This window comes from Oreochromis aureus, linkage group 5, assembly GCF_013358895.1.
Source record: "Oreochromis aureus strain Israel breed Guangdong linkage group 5, ZZ_aureus, whole genome shotgun sequence".
Taxonomy (NCBI): domain Eukaryota; kingdom Metazoa; phylum Chordata; class Actinopteri; order Cichliformes; family Cichlidae; genus Oreochromis; species Oreochromis aureus.
The window spans coordinates 26,012,531-26,028,672 of NC_052946.1; the positions used below are offsets into that span (position 1 = coordinate 26,012,531).

The following is a 16,142-nucleotide window of genomic DNA, read 5'->3' on the forward strand; positions in this document are numbered from 1 at the left end:
GCACTGAGTCTGTAATTTTTATTTAAGGAGGTCATTAAAAACACGTTCATTGATGGTGGTGCCCTGGAGAAATGAAATACCTCTTGAGAAAACGAGCTTCAAGCTAAAACAAACTAAAAAAAGAAATGCCTAACAGTAACAGCTGATAACGTCTCAGTAAACACGGTAAAACGCTGCCCTCTGGTGGAAAAAGTTTGAATTACATTTTGCACTGATTAAAATAAATAAAAGTCACAGCATGACACCAAGTCGTTTAGACTTCATGGATAACAAGTTGGATCCAGAAACCATTTTGAATCCATGACCACCGCTCTCTCCTTGTTCCTCCTGACTGATTTGTCTAGTTTTGCTTTATGCTTGGGTCCTTGGCACTGATAGTGTGAGGTGGTGCCTGCAGGCTAGTCCAGCTCCTCCAGTGCCATCAGAAGGTTTACTCTGTCTTCCAGCTGAGCTTTAAGAGTGTGGAGGAGTTACAAGGAGAGCCGGACAGGGCCATAGAAGGTCATCAGCCCAGCAGCGGGACCGGTATCTGCTCCTTTGTGCCAGGTCCAAAAGGAGGAGCACTACCAGAGCCCTACAAACTGACCTCCAGCTGACAACCTTTAGTGAGGTCTGTGCTCACAGCTCAGCGTCGTGAAGCTCGCCAGGCAGGTCCACAGCTGGAGCCCTGCCACAGTACCAGATATTTGCTCTAAACAATTTGAAGAACAGAGCTTAGAATGTTTTCTTCAAAAAAACCACTCTAAAAACAGTCATATGACAGTAAGGACCTGAAATTTGGGATAATACCTAGCTATTAGGAAAACCTTTCAGGCAAATCTGAGGTGTGTTTTTTTTCAAACTGGGACAATTTGATGACAAAATTCAGGCAAACTCTGATGAATTGTGTCAACAGTTTCTTGTTTTAATTCTAAATTGTCAACAAAATCAGGCAGACGAGCTGACAATGAGAAGCAGACACCAAACAGACTGGAGGGTGGAGGTGTGTCAGGGTAAACAGCTCTAACCACCCTGCAGTGTCACGCTGTCTGTCTACAGCAGGTAAATATAGTAACTGGTGTCAGATCCCCGTCCTCTCAGCCAGAGTGTTGTAGCTGCACAGAGGAAACATGACAGGCCCTGAGCCTGAGCTTTGCAGGATTGTCACACATGTGAGACGTATCTGATGCAGATGTGTTAATCTGGTGAGTAAATCGCAGTAAATTTGGAGTCATGCTGTATGAACATATTGTTGAAGGACACAGAAGCTGTGGAGCTTTATTGAGAGAACCCGTGTCTGGTTTCACAGACCTCCTCCTTCTCCTGCTGCCAGCTTTCAGCAACAACAACTTTGAATCTGCAAGGACTCCTCAGCCAACCCAACACAAACCACAAGGTAAAGGAAACAGGTGACATCTGATCTGTCAGCTCACAAACCTACAATGAGATGATGGTTTTACTTTAAAGTTTCAAACTGGTCTGGTGAACTCAGGCCTCCTGTCTCCTGAACATGGACCTATTCTGCCTTGCATTATTTCCTAACACATATATACTGTTACATTGGTGGGTACTCATATTAAACATGGCCAAAGTTTCATCTAATAAGGTCCAAACAATGTACAAGCAATCACTGTGAGTCAAGAACGCTTGCTTCACACTGTAGTACACACTCAGTTCCAGGCTGTTGTTTCAACTCTTGGCTCTGCATGATGTCACAGAGAGCGGGCATCTCTAATATGCTCATCTCAGACACTTCAGCCCTCGTTCACCTGCTGTGGCTGTTAAACGTAACGTTAATGAGGGGCAGCCAATCAGTAGAAACTTGGCTTAAAAGGGGAAGAGCTAAAACAACTTGTTTCAGTCAGGTTATGACTGGAGGGGATCAAATCAAATCAAATCAAATCACCTTTATTGTCACATCACATGTGCAGGTACACTGGTACAGTACATGCGAGTGAAATTCTTGTGTGCAAGCTTCACAAGCAACAGAGTTGTGCAAAATACAATAACGTGCAACAAGCAAAATATAAAAATGGTTAATCTAAAAAGTAATAAATATATGTACCATATATAAAGGTATATACATTACTGAATGTGTGTACTAAATATGTTTTTCTACGTGTGTGTGTGTGTGTGTGTGTGTGAGTGTGTATATACATGTTTTACAAATGAAATAGAGTAAACAATAAAATAAGATATATAAAATATAAAATATACAGAGGTAGGTATGTGCAAAACAGTGGCATTAATGTACAGTATGGAGTGCATAATGTTGAAGTTCCAGTAGTGAGGGTGAGGTGTCTATGATGTGTTCAGCAGTCTGATGGCCTGGTGGAAAAAGCTGTCTCTCAGTCTGCTGGTACGGGACCGGATGCTGCAGAACCTCCTTCCTGATGGAAGTAGTCTGAAGAGTTTATGGCTGGGGTGACTGGAGTCCTTGATGATCCTCCCGCTTTCCTCAGGCACCGCTTCCTGTAGATGTCTTGGAGGAGGGAAGCTCACCTCCAATTATCCGTTCAGCACACCGCACTACTCTCTGGAGAGCTTTGCGGTTGTAAGCGGTGGTGTTGCCATACCAGGTGGTGATGCATCCAGTGAGGATGCTCTCAATGGCACAGCGATAGAAGGTCCTGAGGATGCGGGGCTCATGCCGAATCTTTTCAGTCTCCTGAGAAAGAAGAGGCGCTGCTGCGCCTTCTTCACTGTCTTGTTTATGTGTACTGACCACGTAAGATCCTCAGCCAGATGTACACCAAGGGAAGCGGAAGCTGCTCACTCTCTCCACAGCGGCGCCGTTGATGGTGATGGGGTGTGTACTCCTCTGCACCTCCGGAAGTCCACTATCAGCTCCTTTGTCTTTGCGACGTTGAGGGTGAGATGGTTGTCTTGACACCAGTGGGTCAGGCGCTGACCTCCTCCCTGTAGGCTGTCTCATCACCGTTGGTGATAAGACCCACCACTGTAGTGTCGTCCGCAAACTTCACAATGATGTTGGAGTTGTTAGTGGCCGTGCAGTCGTGAGGTGTAGAGTGAGTACAGGAGAGGGCTCAGTACACACCCCTGTGGAGCACCAGTGTTCAGTGTGATGGGGATGAGGTGGTGCTGCCCAGTCTGACCACTTGGCGTCTGTCAGACAGGAAGTTAAGGATCCAGCTGCAGAGGGAGCTGCTCAGTCCTAGATCCTGCAGTTTCCTGTCCAGCTTCGAGGGAACGATGGTGTTGAATGCTGAGCTGTAATCTACAAACAGCATTCTCACATACGTGTCTCTCTTCTCCAGGTGTGACAGGGCAGCATGGAGTGTCAGGGCTATGGCATCATCAGTGGACCTGTTGTGGCGGTATGCGAACTGTAGAGGGTCCAGTGAGTCGGGTAGTGCGGAGCAGATGAAGTCCCTGACCAGCTTCTCGAAGCATTTGCTCACGATGGGGTCAGGGCTACAGGTCGCCAGTCGTTCAATGATGAGATGGTGGAGGATTTGGGTACAGGGACGATGGTGGCCATTTTGAAGCAGGCTGGGACTACAGACAGAGAGAGGGAAAGGTTGAAGATATGTGTGAACACTCCAGCCAGCTGAGCCGCGTATGACTTGAGGACGCGGCCGGGAATCCCGTCCGGACCAGTAGCTTTGCGTGGGTTCACTCTCCTGAAGTACCTCCGCACATCCTCCTCAGACACAGTGTGCGCACTGACGTCATCCGCGGTGCGCACACTGTCCGGTCTCCTGGTGTTCGCTGTGTCGAATCTAGCGTAGAATACGTTTAGATCCTCACACAGAGAGGCCGTGGTCTGCGGTGTGCTGGTTTTCCTCTAAAGTCTGTGATCGTGTTTAGTCCCCTGCCACATACCCGAGGGTTGTCAAACTGTTGCTCCACCCTGTCCCTGTACTCACGTTTGGCTGCTTTGATCGTCTTCCGGAGTTGGTAATGTGCGTGTTTGTAGTCCGATGTGTTCGCGGAGGCAAAAGCGGTGCTCCGTGCCGCTAGCGCCGTGCGAACATCTCCGTTAATCCAGGGTTTTTGATTTGGGAAGGATTTAACTGTTCTGGATGGGACGACATCTTCCACGCATTTTCTGATAAATCCACAGACTGAGTCTGTGTATTCATCGATGTCTTTAGCAGCCACGTGAAACATTTCCCAGTCCGCGTGATCAAAACAGTCCCGCAGCGTAGACTCCGATTGGTCCGACCAACGATGCACCGCCCTCAGGGTTGGAGCTTCCTGTTTCAGCTTCTGCCTGTAGGCGGGTAGAAGCAGGATGGAGCGGTGATCTGATTGGCCGAATGGGGCGCGGGGAGGGCTTTGTACGCATCCCGGAAAGAGGTGTAGCAGTGGTCAAGAAGCCGGTCTCCACGAGTGTTGAAATGGATGTGTTGGTGGAGTTTTGGTGAGACTTTCTTCAGGTTACCCTTATTAAAGTCCCCGGTCGTGATAAACGCCGCCTCTGGGTGTGAGGTTTCCTCACTGCTGATCGCGCTGTACAGTTCCCTGAGTGCTCGGTCAGTGTCGGCTTGTGGGGAATGTAAACAGCCGTAATAATCACTGCTGTAAATTCCCTCGGTAGCCAGAATGGCCGGCACTTAACCATCAGGTACCCAGGTCCGGTGAGCAGAAGGATTTGACCGGGTGCACGTTCGCATAATCACACCAGCTGTTGTTGATCATGAAACACACACCACCGCCTCTGCTTTTCCCAGTAAGCTCCTGTGACCTGTCCGCGCGGTGCACAGAGAACCCCGGTAGTTGTACTGCGGAGTCCGGTACCTTGTCCGATAGCCAGGTTTCTGTGAGGCAGATCACGCAGCAGTCCCGCATCTCTCGCTGGAATGAGATCCGTGCCCGAAGCTCGCACAGCTTGTTCTCCAGAGACTGCACATTAGCCAGTAATAAGCTGGGTAACGGTGGTCTGTTAGTGCGCCGTCTCAGTCGAACCAGAACGCCAGATCTTCTCCCTCTGCGTCGGCGTTTGCGGCCTCCACGGGCCCAGAACAAAGGCGTCTCAGGTGAGATGAATGGGGGGTCTGCAAACGGAGGGTCCGTGTTGCAAAACTTGAACTCCGGAAAGTGATGAGAAAGTCCGTCTTTTATGTCCAGTAAGGTTTGTCGGTCGTACACAAGGAGACATGTGCTACTCGTGAAAAAATAAAGAAAAAGTAAAATTAAACACAAAAAACAGCTGTTGCTTGGGGGAGCTCGCGACGAGGCTGCCATACTCGGCGCCATCTTACATAAATGCACATAAATGCACTAAGGATGCACTAAGGCCCAGAAAAGGATGAATAAAGATTATTTTGATCTGTGAGTAGAGTCCAGAAATAACAGTGTGTCTGAAAATGAGTATAATGTGTTGAGTAGCACCAATTTTCAGCTCTCAGGTGACTCAGAAACAAACAAATAAGAAGGAAGGAAATCTGTGTTCCCGAGGACACAGAGGATTATTTTGAACTTTCAAGAACTTCCAAGAATAAAAACACAGACCTGGAACAATCACTCCACACCACTTCCTGCTGCTTTTGTTCTAGGAGTATTTTTCTTAGATAAGAACCTTTAATTTTAGACCACATCAGTGGTCCCACCTCGTTGCTTTATGATTATAATGTTTTTTTCTCCCATATTTTAAGACTTTAATCACTGAAACTCTGAGTATGTTTTCTTGGAATATTAGCCTCCACAGCTCCAATATTATTTTCTTTTACCTGCAATGACCTCCAAAAAATCCCATTGTATCACGTCATTGAATCTCAGTGCTCCTGCGCTCAGGGATATTTTTGCCTTTTACCAAAAAGAAGAAAAAAAAACTGTGACTAAAACAGGCTGAAGACAATAATAAAACATAAGAAACTTAGCTGTGCCTCAGGTGGTAGAGTGGGTCATCTACCAATTGGAAGGTCAGTGGTTCAGTGGTTCCTCCAGCTGTGTACCAAAGTGTCCCTGGGCAAGATGCTGAACCCTAAGTTGCCCTGATGCATTAATCAGACTATTAGAAAGCACTCAGGCAGAGATAAAAGTGCTGTATGATCGGATGAATGAGTGCTCCAGTAAAAAGTGTTTTGAGTGCTCCGCTGAGTAGAAAGGTGCTATATAAATACCATAAATTCCATTTAGCTCACAGACAGACAAAAGCAAGATTCTCAGAAGACAAAGTCAATAATTAAGCTGAACACTGAGGCCAAACAAAACAAGAAAAATGTAAGGAAAAGGAAAAGCTAAAACAACTTTTTGTGGAGAAAAACTCCAGATCAGCCACAGCAGTCGTACCATAAAATCACTGAGATTTATCAGTTTCTCCTTGTGCTGCCACATGCTGCATGAATAAGCAAGTGTACAGCTGTTGCTAATAAACAGAAAGGTGAGTGTATGCGAAAGGTTAACACCATGAAAAAGCTTTAATTTGACAGTAGACAGATGGATGACCTTCAATAAAAGGTCCACAGCTTGAGTCAAATCTTGCATGTTTTAAATGCAAATGATGATTTTTTTTGCTTCTAAATTTCTTGCACTGGTTTCACAGATTAAGTAATCTGATTAATTTCTCAGAGAAGTAAGTCGGATCCAAGGTCTCCTTAGAGCCGTAACCACAGGCTGGTCTTTGGTGTCTGGAATGACCTGTGTAGGTTTCTCGCCTTTAACATGAACATATGACCTCTAACTCAGCAGCCCGGTTTCAACATCAGAAAGGAGAGATTGACTAAACGCTGACCCCATCTAAATACGCAGGTTTCACCTGGTCTGACCGCGATCATTTATTCTGGCATCATGGAGCTCGATCGGTTGGGCATTCACGATGAGGATGATGAAGATGATGCAGCCACTCAGTACATGATTGAACAGAGTCTGCTGGAGAGCAGCAAGCAGAAGGAGACGCACAGAAACGCCACAACGCGGGACGACAGGAGGTCAGTCCAGCAGATACCTGGAAAAATCAGGTGTTTGCCATGTTTTAAGGAACTTGTTATGCTCATATTCAACTTCAGATTTTTATTTTTGGAATCCTTTATAGCAGTTTTGCATGATTCACTCTTTAAAATAATACTGAACCGTCATGCAGCCCCTCAGTTTGCTTTCTGTTTGAAAAAAGTTTGTTTAAGCAGCTTTTTTGTGATTGATATGTGACCATATTCAAGATCTGCTCTCTTTGACATCACACAGCGCCAGTAATAGAGTGTGGTGGCTTTTTTGTTTTGTTCTGTTCTGTTTTTTCTTTCCAGCAGCTCAGAATCTGCAGACATCAGCAAGATCTTCACTGCTATTAGACAAGGTGAGACAAGATGAACACTTCTGATTTTATTGTTAAATAATAAAAATAAGCTAAAGCATTGTTTTCTTTTTTTAGCACTGGAATAACACAAAGACTTTGACACAATGCAGTCTAGCATGTGACTGCTTGAAAAACATCAGTGATCTTAGTTCTTATGCTAAGATTTTGCATCTCCTTCCCTGGCACATAAAAAACATGTGCCACATCCTCTCTTCCCCCCTCCTCTCCTCACCTCCTACCTACAGGCCATCACCACTTGGATGACACTCAATCAGCCCAGACTCAATCGCAATAAAAGTCAAGTCATTCTTGTTAGCTCTGAGGACTCACTTTCCAACATATACCCTTTTGTTGTCTGCATGGATTGTTGTCAGGTCCTTCTTTCCCATAATGTTAAAAGTCTCTGAATCATCTTGTCTGCTGATCATTTTACACCCATCCATCCTATCCAGCTTCATGGGCTCCCCATTCCCCAACATAACAAGTATCCACCTTTCAGTGATTTGGCTCCTGCATATCTTCATCCTTAAACTCCTTTCTGTTTCCTACACTCAGCTTCAGCTCTTCTCCTGACGACTCCTTCTTGCTTCAGACCCATCGCAACCTTCTGCATGTCATCTTTAGAACTTATTACCACTTCACCTTCTTTAGCAAGACTGTTACAACCTTCTGTTTTTAATCATTTCTCCTGGATTTTAAATCTCTTTTAATACTGTCCTTGTTGTTAATTTGGTGCTGCAGATGACTTTGAGTGCTTTGAAAGGCACCAAAATTGTTGTTGTTTTGTTCTTCTTCTTATTATTATCATTTTTTCTTTCTATGAGGACAAATATTTGTTGAACCACTGTATGCTTCACATAAAACAACAAAAAGTGGTTCTGATGTTTACATGCTGCAGACTGAGACTCTGTACGAATGTCCATACCTGCAGGTAATGAGAAGCTCCTGAAGGATCTGTGTGTCAGACAGAAAGAGAGCTTTTCACTGGCAGACAGCAGAGGCTGGACGCCTCTCCACGAAGCAGCATCTCAGAGCAACCAGAGCATCCTGGAGCTCATGTACAAAGGTTTGTGTCAGCTTCAGTGTTTCTGTGTAGATGTGTGGTAAGTGATGATGGCCTTCATTTAAACTAACCTGATGGCTGTTTTCCAGCTTCTGGCCCAGACTCAGTGAAGTGTTGTACGCTACGAGGTCAGACTCCACTCTTCCTCGCAGTAGAACATGGTTTTATAGAAAATGCCTCCTTCCTCCTCAAACATGGAGCCAGCCCAGACATTCAGGATGACAACCAGGACTCACCGCTATTTGTGGGTAAGATGCATGGCATTTCCAGACTTCAATACCAAGAGCCGACACTGATCCAGACTCTAGATCACAGCTTTTTCTGTGATGTTTGTTGTTGTCTGATGCTGCCTGTCTGTAGCTATCCGCTTAGACCGCCTGGACTTGGTGAAGCTGCTGCTCCTGCGTGGCTCCAACGTGCACCAGGAGGGTTGCCACGGTCGCCGGCCCCTCCACGAGGCCTCACGGTTCGGCAGAATGGAGATGGTAAAGGTGCTGCTGGAGGCCGGAGCAAGGCCCGACCCCCGCAGCCACTATGGCCTCACGCCGCTGGCTCTAGCAGCTCAGGATGGTCACCTAGAGGTGGTGCAGATTCTGCTGAAGAAAGGTGATAGAAGCTTCAACTAGATAATGGTCCATTACATGCTGGAAAGTCACTGTCAGAGTTAGATTCAGCTGAGAAAGAAACCAGTCTTGGGTTAAAGAGAAGAAAACACAACATGGCTTTAAGAGCATGTTGCTGGCATGTTGTTTTTCCTGCAGGTGCCGACGTCTTCTCTCAGGCGCAGGATGAGGCATCCATCTTGTACGAAGCATCAGCGTCTGGTAATCCAGCCGTCATCAGCCTCCTGCTGGAATATGGTGCCGATGCCAACGTTGCCAAACACACGGGACACATGCCAATCCACCGTGTCGCTCACCGAGGACACCTGGAGTAGGTGTTTAAACTTCTTGTGAAAATATTTAATAAAGCATGCATTTATGATTATGTAAGCAAAAATCATTTCAGGGTTTCCACTTTACAAATAAATGCTGCTGTAAATTATCATAGAAACCACACCTAAGATATAAATCCTTAAAAATATAGAAAAAATACTGGAAGCTCATTGTCTCATAAATGAAAAAACTGAAATAATGTATTAATTCACGGAAAAATAAAAACAAGAAACACAGGAAAGTAGAACCAAACTCACATGAGACAAATGACTATCAAAATAAGACAGGAAATAACACAGAGACAAGACTGGGGGGACAGAATGGGAAAACCTAAGGGGGTTATTAAAAAGGTATTATCAACTGAAGCAATCAGGCAACTAAAGGAACAGAAACGGGATCAACACAAACCCCAGGAATGTAAACAGAACACCATAAACAGAAGACTAAATAACACAGGATACAGAACCCAAAATACAAGATTATGAAAAATACAAAACAAGACAATCCATAAACATCTCCAAAACTCATAACCATGGGTCCAAGACCCAAGGACCATGACATTTAATGTTTCATTCAGTGTGAAAATACAGAGGTTTTTCTGTAATCACATTATTTTCTCTTTAATGCTTTATCTACTATTATTTAATGTAGTGTTGCAGGTTATTGTTTGATCGGTAAGAAGGCTCTAAAAGAATTCAGACACCTGAAATTAAATGTACTGACTCACACTTAACAACAAGATATCCAAAATGGATGATCTCCTTTGTCTTTTTTACATTTTTCAAAGTCATCCAGTGAGCTGAGCTGGACTCACTCACACTGACCCTTGCTGATGACTGCGTTAGTCATCAGCAAGGGTCAGAGAACAGAACAAATCCAGCATCCAAGGAAGAACTGAGTGTCTTCATATCAAATTCTGACTTTCAAGCTCATTGGAGTTGTACGAACAGTGTTTTTACCATATTTGCATGCGTGTTTAGACATGTTTCAGTAAATCGCTGCACCTGTTGTCTTTTGCACAGCTGAATGTCTCCTTAATTTGAACTTGGTGAATAAATCAACAAGCATGAAAAATGTGTATCTTGTGTGTTTGCTGTCAGAGCTCTGCAACTGCTGCTTCCTGTCACCTCTATGAGGGACATAAATGACAGCGGGATGAGTCCCCTTCACTCAGCTGCTGCGGGAGGACACACAAACTGCATCAAGGTGTGTGTGTTTATGGGTGTTTCCATAATCAATAAAAGTAGGTGTAAACAGCACGTGTTGGTTGCTCTACCATTTATATAGAGAGATTTCTCCTAAATGAAGGATTGTTGGTGACAATATAACATTTTTTGCACAAGAACTTGACTCAAAGCAACTTCATTTCATAGTGTGAAATTTCTGGGTCTGTTGGGGCTAAATCATCATGTTAGAATGCCTTCTTTTTATTACTCATGCAAAAGTTCCCAGTTTAGATGTTCCCTTATCTTCAAACTCCAACCAGGTATTGCTGAACGCAGGATACGACCCCAACTACATGCTCCACCCCTGGGTTCGCCGCAGCTACGATGATGAGAGGAAGTCAGCTCTCTTCTTTGCCGTCTCTAATAATGATATGCCGTCAGCAAAATTGCTGCTGGAGGCTGGAGCCATGACCAACCAGGACCCGGTCAAATGTCTGCAGGTACAAATGCGAGCACAGGTGCTGATCTCAGGGGTGGGGTGGGGGGCATGTGCCCTCCACATGCTTTTTTCTCAAATTAAAACATCAAAGAAGCAGCAGAATACCAGTGTGTGTCTTTGTCATGTGGTTTCTTTACATTAGAAAAGGCATTTCCATCATAAATTTATGCAGAAAATGAACAAATTTGCCAGAAATTTATGACATTGACTGTCTGAGGATTAAAATTTCCTCAGGGATGACACCCAGCTATCTCACCTTATGTTCTTCCCTAATATGCAAGCAAAACCTCAACTTCTTGATGTGGGCGTGGCTTCCTTAAAGGTTTGGTACAATGTCCTGAGCTGGGTGAATGAATCTGCATCTGTTCATCAGGAAAAAATAATACCACTGTTTATGATTCAGCGTCTGTTTTTTTAAGGTTGCACTGCGCATGGGCAACTATGAGTTGATCGACCTGCTGCTGCGGTTCGGAGCCAACGTCAACTATTACGCCAGGATAAACACGACTCACTTCCCATCAGCACTGCAGTACGCTTTCAAAGACAAGGTGAGCCGCCGTTTTTATTCAGTACATCTCTACTGCAGATTCAACAGCTTCACTCATGTTATTGTGTGTTTTCATGTCATGTGTGTCAGGTGATTCTCAGGATGCTGTGTAACTATGGTTACAATGTGGAGCGCTGCTTTGACTGTCCCTATGGAAACAAACCCCACATCCCTGAAGACTATGAGGGATGGAGTGACAGCGTGATCAAAGACACTATGGTAATATAAAAGGTGACATGTAGGCTGTACATAAAAGATGGAAGTAAAACCTGCATGTTTCTCTAGGTGACCCAAGATATTTAAAAATCTCACCACCAAAATGCTCCTATGATCAGTCGAAGTCATTACCAGTGATAAATGAGATAAAGGTTTCTGACACAACTTCACCTACTAGTTGTGAGAAGTTTATACACACACATCATGGGAATGAATGCCATGGTAATTTCAGGCTTTTCATGATTTCTTTGAACTGTTGTTTTTCCAGGGTGGAATGATTGTACGGCATAAGTCTTTAATGAAAAAAAAAACTGAATTAGGTGCACAAGTTTGAATTCATTTTGGATTTTCTCTTATCCACACAGGGTCAAATTACACATACAGATTTGAAGCTTAATGTTAGCCCACTTCATCCATCCCAAAACCAGTTCTGATATGTGTTTGGGATTATTGTCCTTTTGGAAGACTCAATTATGTCCAAGTTTCAACCATCTAGCTCTGTATTAGAGATAGAGTTGTGAAAGTATTTTCCCTCTTTATTATTCTATCCAACAGTCCCAGACCATAAAACTTTTCTCCACAAGGTATTTAGCTTGTCCATGTGGGTAGATGCAAATTTCAGTCAAGCTTGAAAGTGTCAATTTTGGCGCAGGGCTTCTTTCTTGGTTGACAACCTGTCAGTCCATAATTATTTAAAATTCACTTCACTGTGGACAGTCACGCTAATGTTCTAGCAGTTTCCAGTTCATGGCAGTCTTGAGCCCAGGTGGGCAGCTTGCGTAGGGGAGAGCAGTGTACCATGACTTGTGAGATGAATCATCAATTTGAAAATCATGAACACATTTAATGACGACTATTTAAATTACCATCATTTTTACAATCTACAGTAGTTAGTTAACACAATAAAACAAGCCTTTCAGCTTTTCATGTATTTTAAAACGGGTTTTTTTTTATAAACCTGGAACGTAAATGTGCCTGTCTCTAAGCCACTTTGGTCAAGTTTTGTTAAATGAGCTCTAGACTATAAATAAAATAGACGTGAAACTTATGTCTAAAAGGACATTTTATAGTATACCCCACACATGTTGTTTTTAAGTGCTGTCTGCAATATATTGCTGATGACCTAAGGCAATAGGCCAAAACGCATGTCAGTGAATAGAGTTGTTCTTTATACTACAAGCTGCTAGAACATCAGCCTCTTTATCATCAGTGAAAACCCCAACCCTAAGCAACTACTAGGTCTATATGTAGATTTTTTTCGTTTGTTGAATTGTTCTCCAAGGAAACATAAAACGATCAGGAACATGTTACTTTCCACAAAAAGCCGATTTTTCCTTTCTCCAGATCACAGGCTTAAGGTTAATCACCACTAATGACTCAGACTCAGAAGGTAAACCTTCTCTGTTTGTTTTCAGTGATAAAATAAAAGCTCTTCCGTTTGTCCGTCAGCGCAGTTCTGCGAGGTGATCACAGTTTCCTGGCTGAAACATCTGTCGGGTCACGTGGTTCGTGTCCTGCTGGACTATATGGATCACGTGACCATGTGCTCCAAACTGAAGGCGGTTCTGATGGAGCAGAAGCAGTGGCCGGACATCTGCAGACTGCAAGGTGACTGAAATTAGATGTTGTCTCGTATCTCAGAGGGAAAATACTGAACTCACCGATGGCCTTCACTTCCTCCGCTGCTTTCTCAGAAAACGCCCGCTGCCTGCAGCATCTATGCCGCCTGCGGATCCGCCGGAGCCTCGGCCGCCTCCGTCTCCGGTCCCAGGTCTTCATGAGCTTCGTGCCGCTGCCGGAGCGGCTGAAGGACTACATCCTGTACCGGGAGTACGACCTGCTGCGGGGCCGGTGGGGCGGCAATCCGGGCTGATAATTTAGGGGCTAAAAGAGGAGCGTGTTAGGCTGACATACACATATGCATATTTTTATTTCACAAAGAAAATGGGGGGGAATTAAGGAGCATGCAAAACATATGTTTTTTGGTAGCGTTCATAAACACCACAGTTCAAAAAGATAGATTGATGTGAAGGTCAAAGGCACCAAATGGGAAATGATGCTGGTGTATTCTTAATATGACATTACAGTTTGAATCCAGATGTCATGTCACCTTTGACCTCTGACCTCACTCTTACATTTCACATCTGCCTTTTTTCCCCCTTGACCCTAAAATGTGTTTTAAGAGAAAAAGTGATGCAAATATAATGCAGTATAATATTATATATAAGCTCGAGTTATTCATGACAAGTCATTTACAAATCAATTCCAATCATCCATTACCAACTGATGCATAATGTTTTGTTTAATCATTTACATTTAAAAACAACAAACAAACTGAAGATGTAGAACATACTATACTATTCCCTTAAAAGTAAATACTGCCCCGAGAGCCAACTGTGCGAATATGTTATTGTACACATGCATATTTTTTTTAATAAAACAAAACAAAACAAAACAAAACATTTGCAGATTTTAAAATACAAATAATAAATCAAGCACCATCTTGTTTTTGTAAGGTTATTTATTTTGGAAAACAACACATGTGGTATCTGCTAAAGAAACGTGTGATGGGGGTCCCCATTGTCTTTACTGATGCTACACAGGTGTACAGTAAGGTTAGAGATCTGTAGGCTATTGTATTGATAAAACAGCAGTTTCCACAGTGTTTTTAATTAGTTTTAATATTTTTGAATATCCAAATAATGTGCGGGACTATACAAACACATTACCACATGTCCTGGATATTTACGTTATAATAGCCCGCTAATAGCCCGTGAATATAAGATTACATGTTTTATACACATATTGCTTTAAATTGCTAGGTGTAAATTTATAAAATGTGATGTAGCAGTGTAAAATTGATGTCAGTTTTCAACATGGTGATGTATGACAATGACAGCAAAAATAAACATAATAATGCTGTAATTTGGTGCACTGTTATGTAAATCATCAATACTCACATCCACAGTCTGATGACAAAATTTGAATCATGCAGGTCAAGCGGGCCTTTGCGTACTCGTGGACGTGTAATGTACAAGCTTCAGGGTGGGGCTCTCTCGAGCCTAACAGACCTGATGACATGCTTATGGGTGAATTACATATCTATATTTTTTTTCCTTGTATTATTGCTGGCTGTAAGCAATTTTAGTGTTTGGAATAGGAACAGTGCATGAAAATATATTTTAAGGGTTATGTATGGAATTACATGTGTCACATCACAATGGCTATGTCCAGCTTTTAAATACAGCTTATATAAATGCAATCGAATATAATATCGAATTAAAAAAGAAAATATTTCTAAATATTAAACTACAAATATGTGAAATTTAAATTTGCTGAGTGCTACTATTTGATTATATTTTATTTATAAAGTTAAAGCGTAAAACGATCGCCTCAGGGTGTTTTATTCATATCCAACAATATTAGAGACTAATTTAATCTGACAACATTTTTATTACATTGGAGCAACATTTTTCCATGTGCGGCTCACTTTCCTGGAGTGGAACCCGATGTGGTCTTCTGCTACTGCAGCCCATCTCCTTCATAGTTTGGCATTTGCACTCAGAGATGCTCTTCTGCATACCTTGGTTGTAATGAGTGATTATTTGAGTTAATTTTGCTTTGCTAGCAGTGCCACAATTCTCTGTTTTCCTCTCATCAATAACACATTTTCTCCCAGAATACTGTCGCTCACTGGATATTTTCTCTTTTTTCCCCCCATTCTCTGTAAACCATGCAGATGGTTTTGTAGGAAAATCCCTGCAGATCAGAAGTTTCTGAAATACTCAGACCAGCCTGTCTGGCATCAACAACTATACCATGTTCAAAGTCACTTACATCACCTTTCGTCCCGATTTTACCTTCAGTGGGTAGTCTGGAGCATGTCTACAGGCCTCTGACTGGTTAGCGGCTAAACAGGTGTACCTAATTAAGTGGCCAGTGAGTATGTAAATGGAGAAATCTTGCTTTCACTTGTGGTTCTTTTTTTGTGTGGAAGTGGTTCTCTGATGTTTGCAGAGAATTTGAAGATTTCTCTCATTTCATGCCTTCTTACCTGCTCTGCCCTTCTGCCTGTGACCTGAAAAAGTAAATAATTTTAAAGCATGTTTCAGCCTCTAAATAGAAGCTGGTAGAAGAGAAGAAGAGATAGAAGAGATCAATAGAAGAGAAGATGCACAGGTGCATCTTTTGCTGGAGTGTTTTTACCCTCCATGTTTACAAGAGCAGTGGCACAGCTGGAATGTACAAAGCGTGATGAAAGGAGGACTCTTACCCTGCATTTTATTCTACTTACAAATTTAATTAAAAGCAGGGCTAAATATAAGAGTTATAAAGGAACATTGTTGCACTCACACACTGTAGTTGGGCTGCACTAAACACCATTATTTGACATAATTTTAAAAAGGACTTCAAAGCAAGGTTTTTGCTTCACCAGAAAAATTAAAGGAAAATCCATGGAAGTGTTGTAGCAAGGTGTTA

General features: G+C 43.0%; 1 protein-coding gene across 2 annotated transcripts; it reads left to right on the forward strand.

Annotated features, from left to right (window-relative positions):
* Positions 1-1,109: 1,109 nt before the first annotated feature.
* Positions 1,110-14,988, forward strand: LOC116334264 (dynein heavy chain 12, axonemal-like). Of its 2 annotated transcripts, none has more exons than XM_031757647.2 (14): positions 1,110-1,184; positions 1,289-1,375; positions 6,697-6,875; positions 7,188-7,237; positions 8,169-8,303; positions 8,390-8,548; positions 8,661-8,906; positions 9,062-9,233; positions 10,336-10,441; positions 10,722-10,901; positions 11,320-11,448; positions 11,538-11,666; positions 13,118-13,271; positions 13,358-14,988. In XM_031757647.2, exons 3-14 carry the CDS (start codon positions 6,736-6,738, stop codon positions 13,534-13,536), a joined length of 1,779 nt encoding a protein of 592 aa, XP_031613507.1. In that variant the 5' UTR covers positions 1,110-1,184; positions 1,289-1,375; positions 6,697-6,735; the 3' UTR covers positions 13,537-14,988. The 2 variants fall into 2 exon arrangements, with proteins under 2 accessions (XP_031613507.1, XP_039467930.1); XM_039611996.1 differs by lacking the exons at positions 1,110-1,184; positions 1,289-1,375 and adding exons at positions 4,735-4,982; positions 6,517-6,589.
* The last annotated feature ends 1,154 nt before the right edge of the window (positions 14,989-16,142 follow it).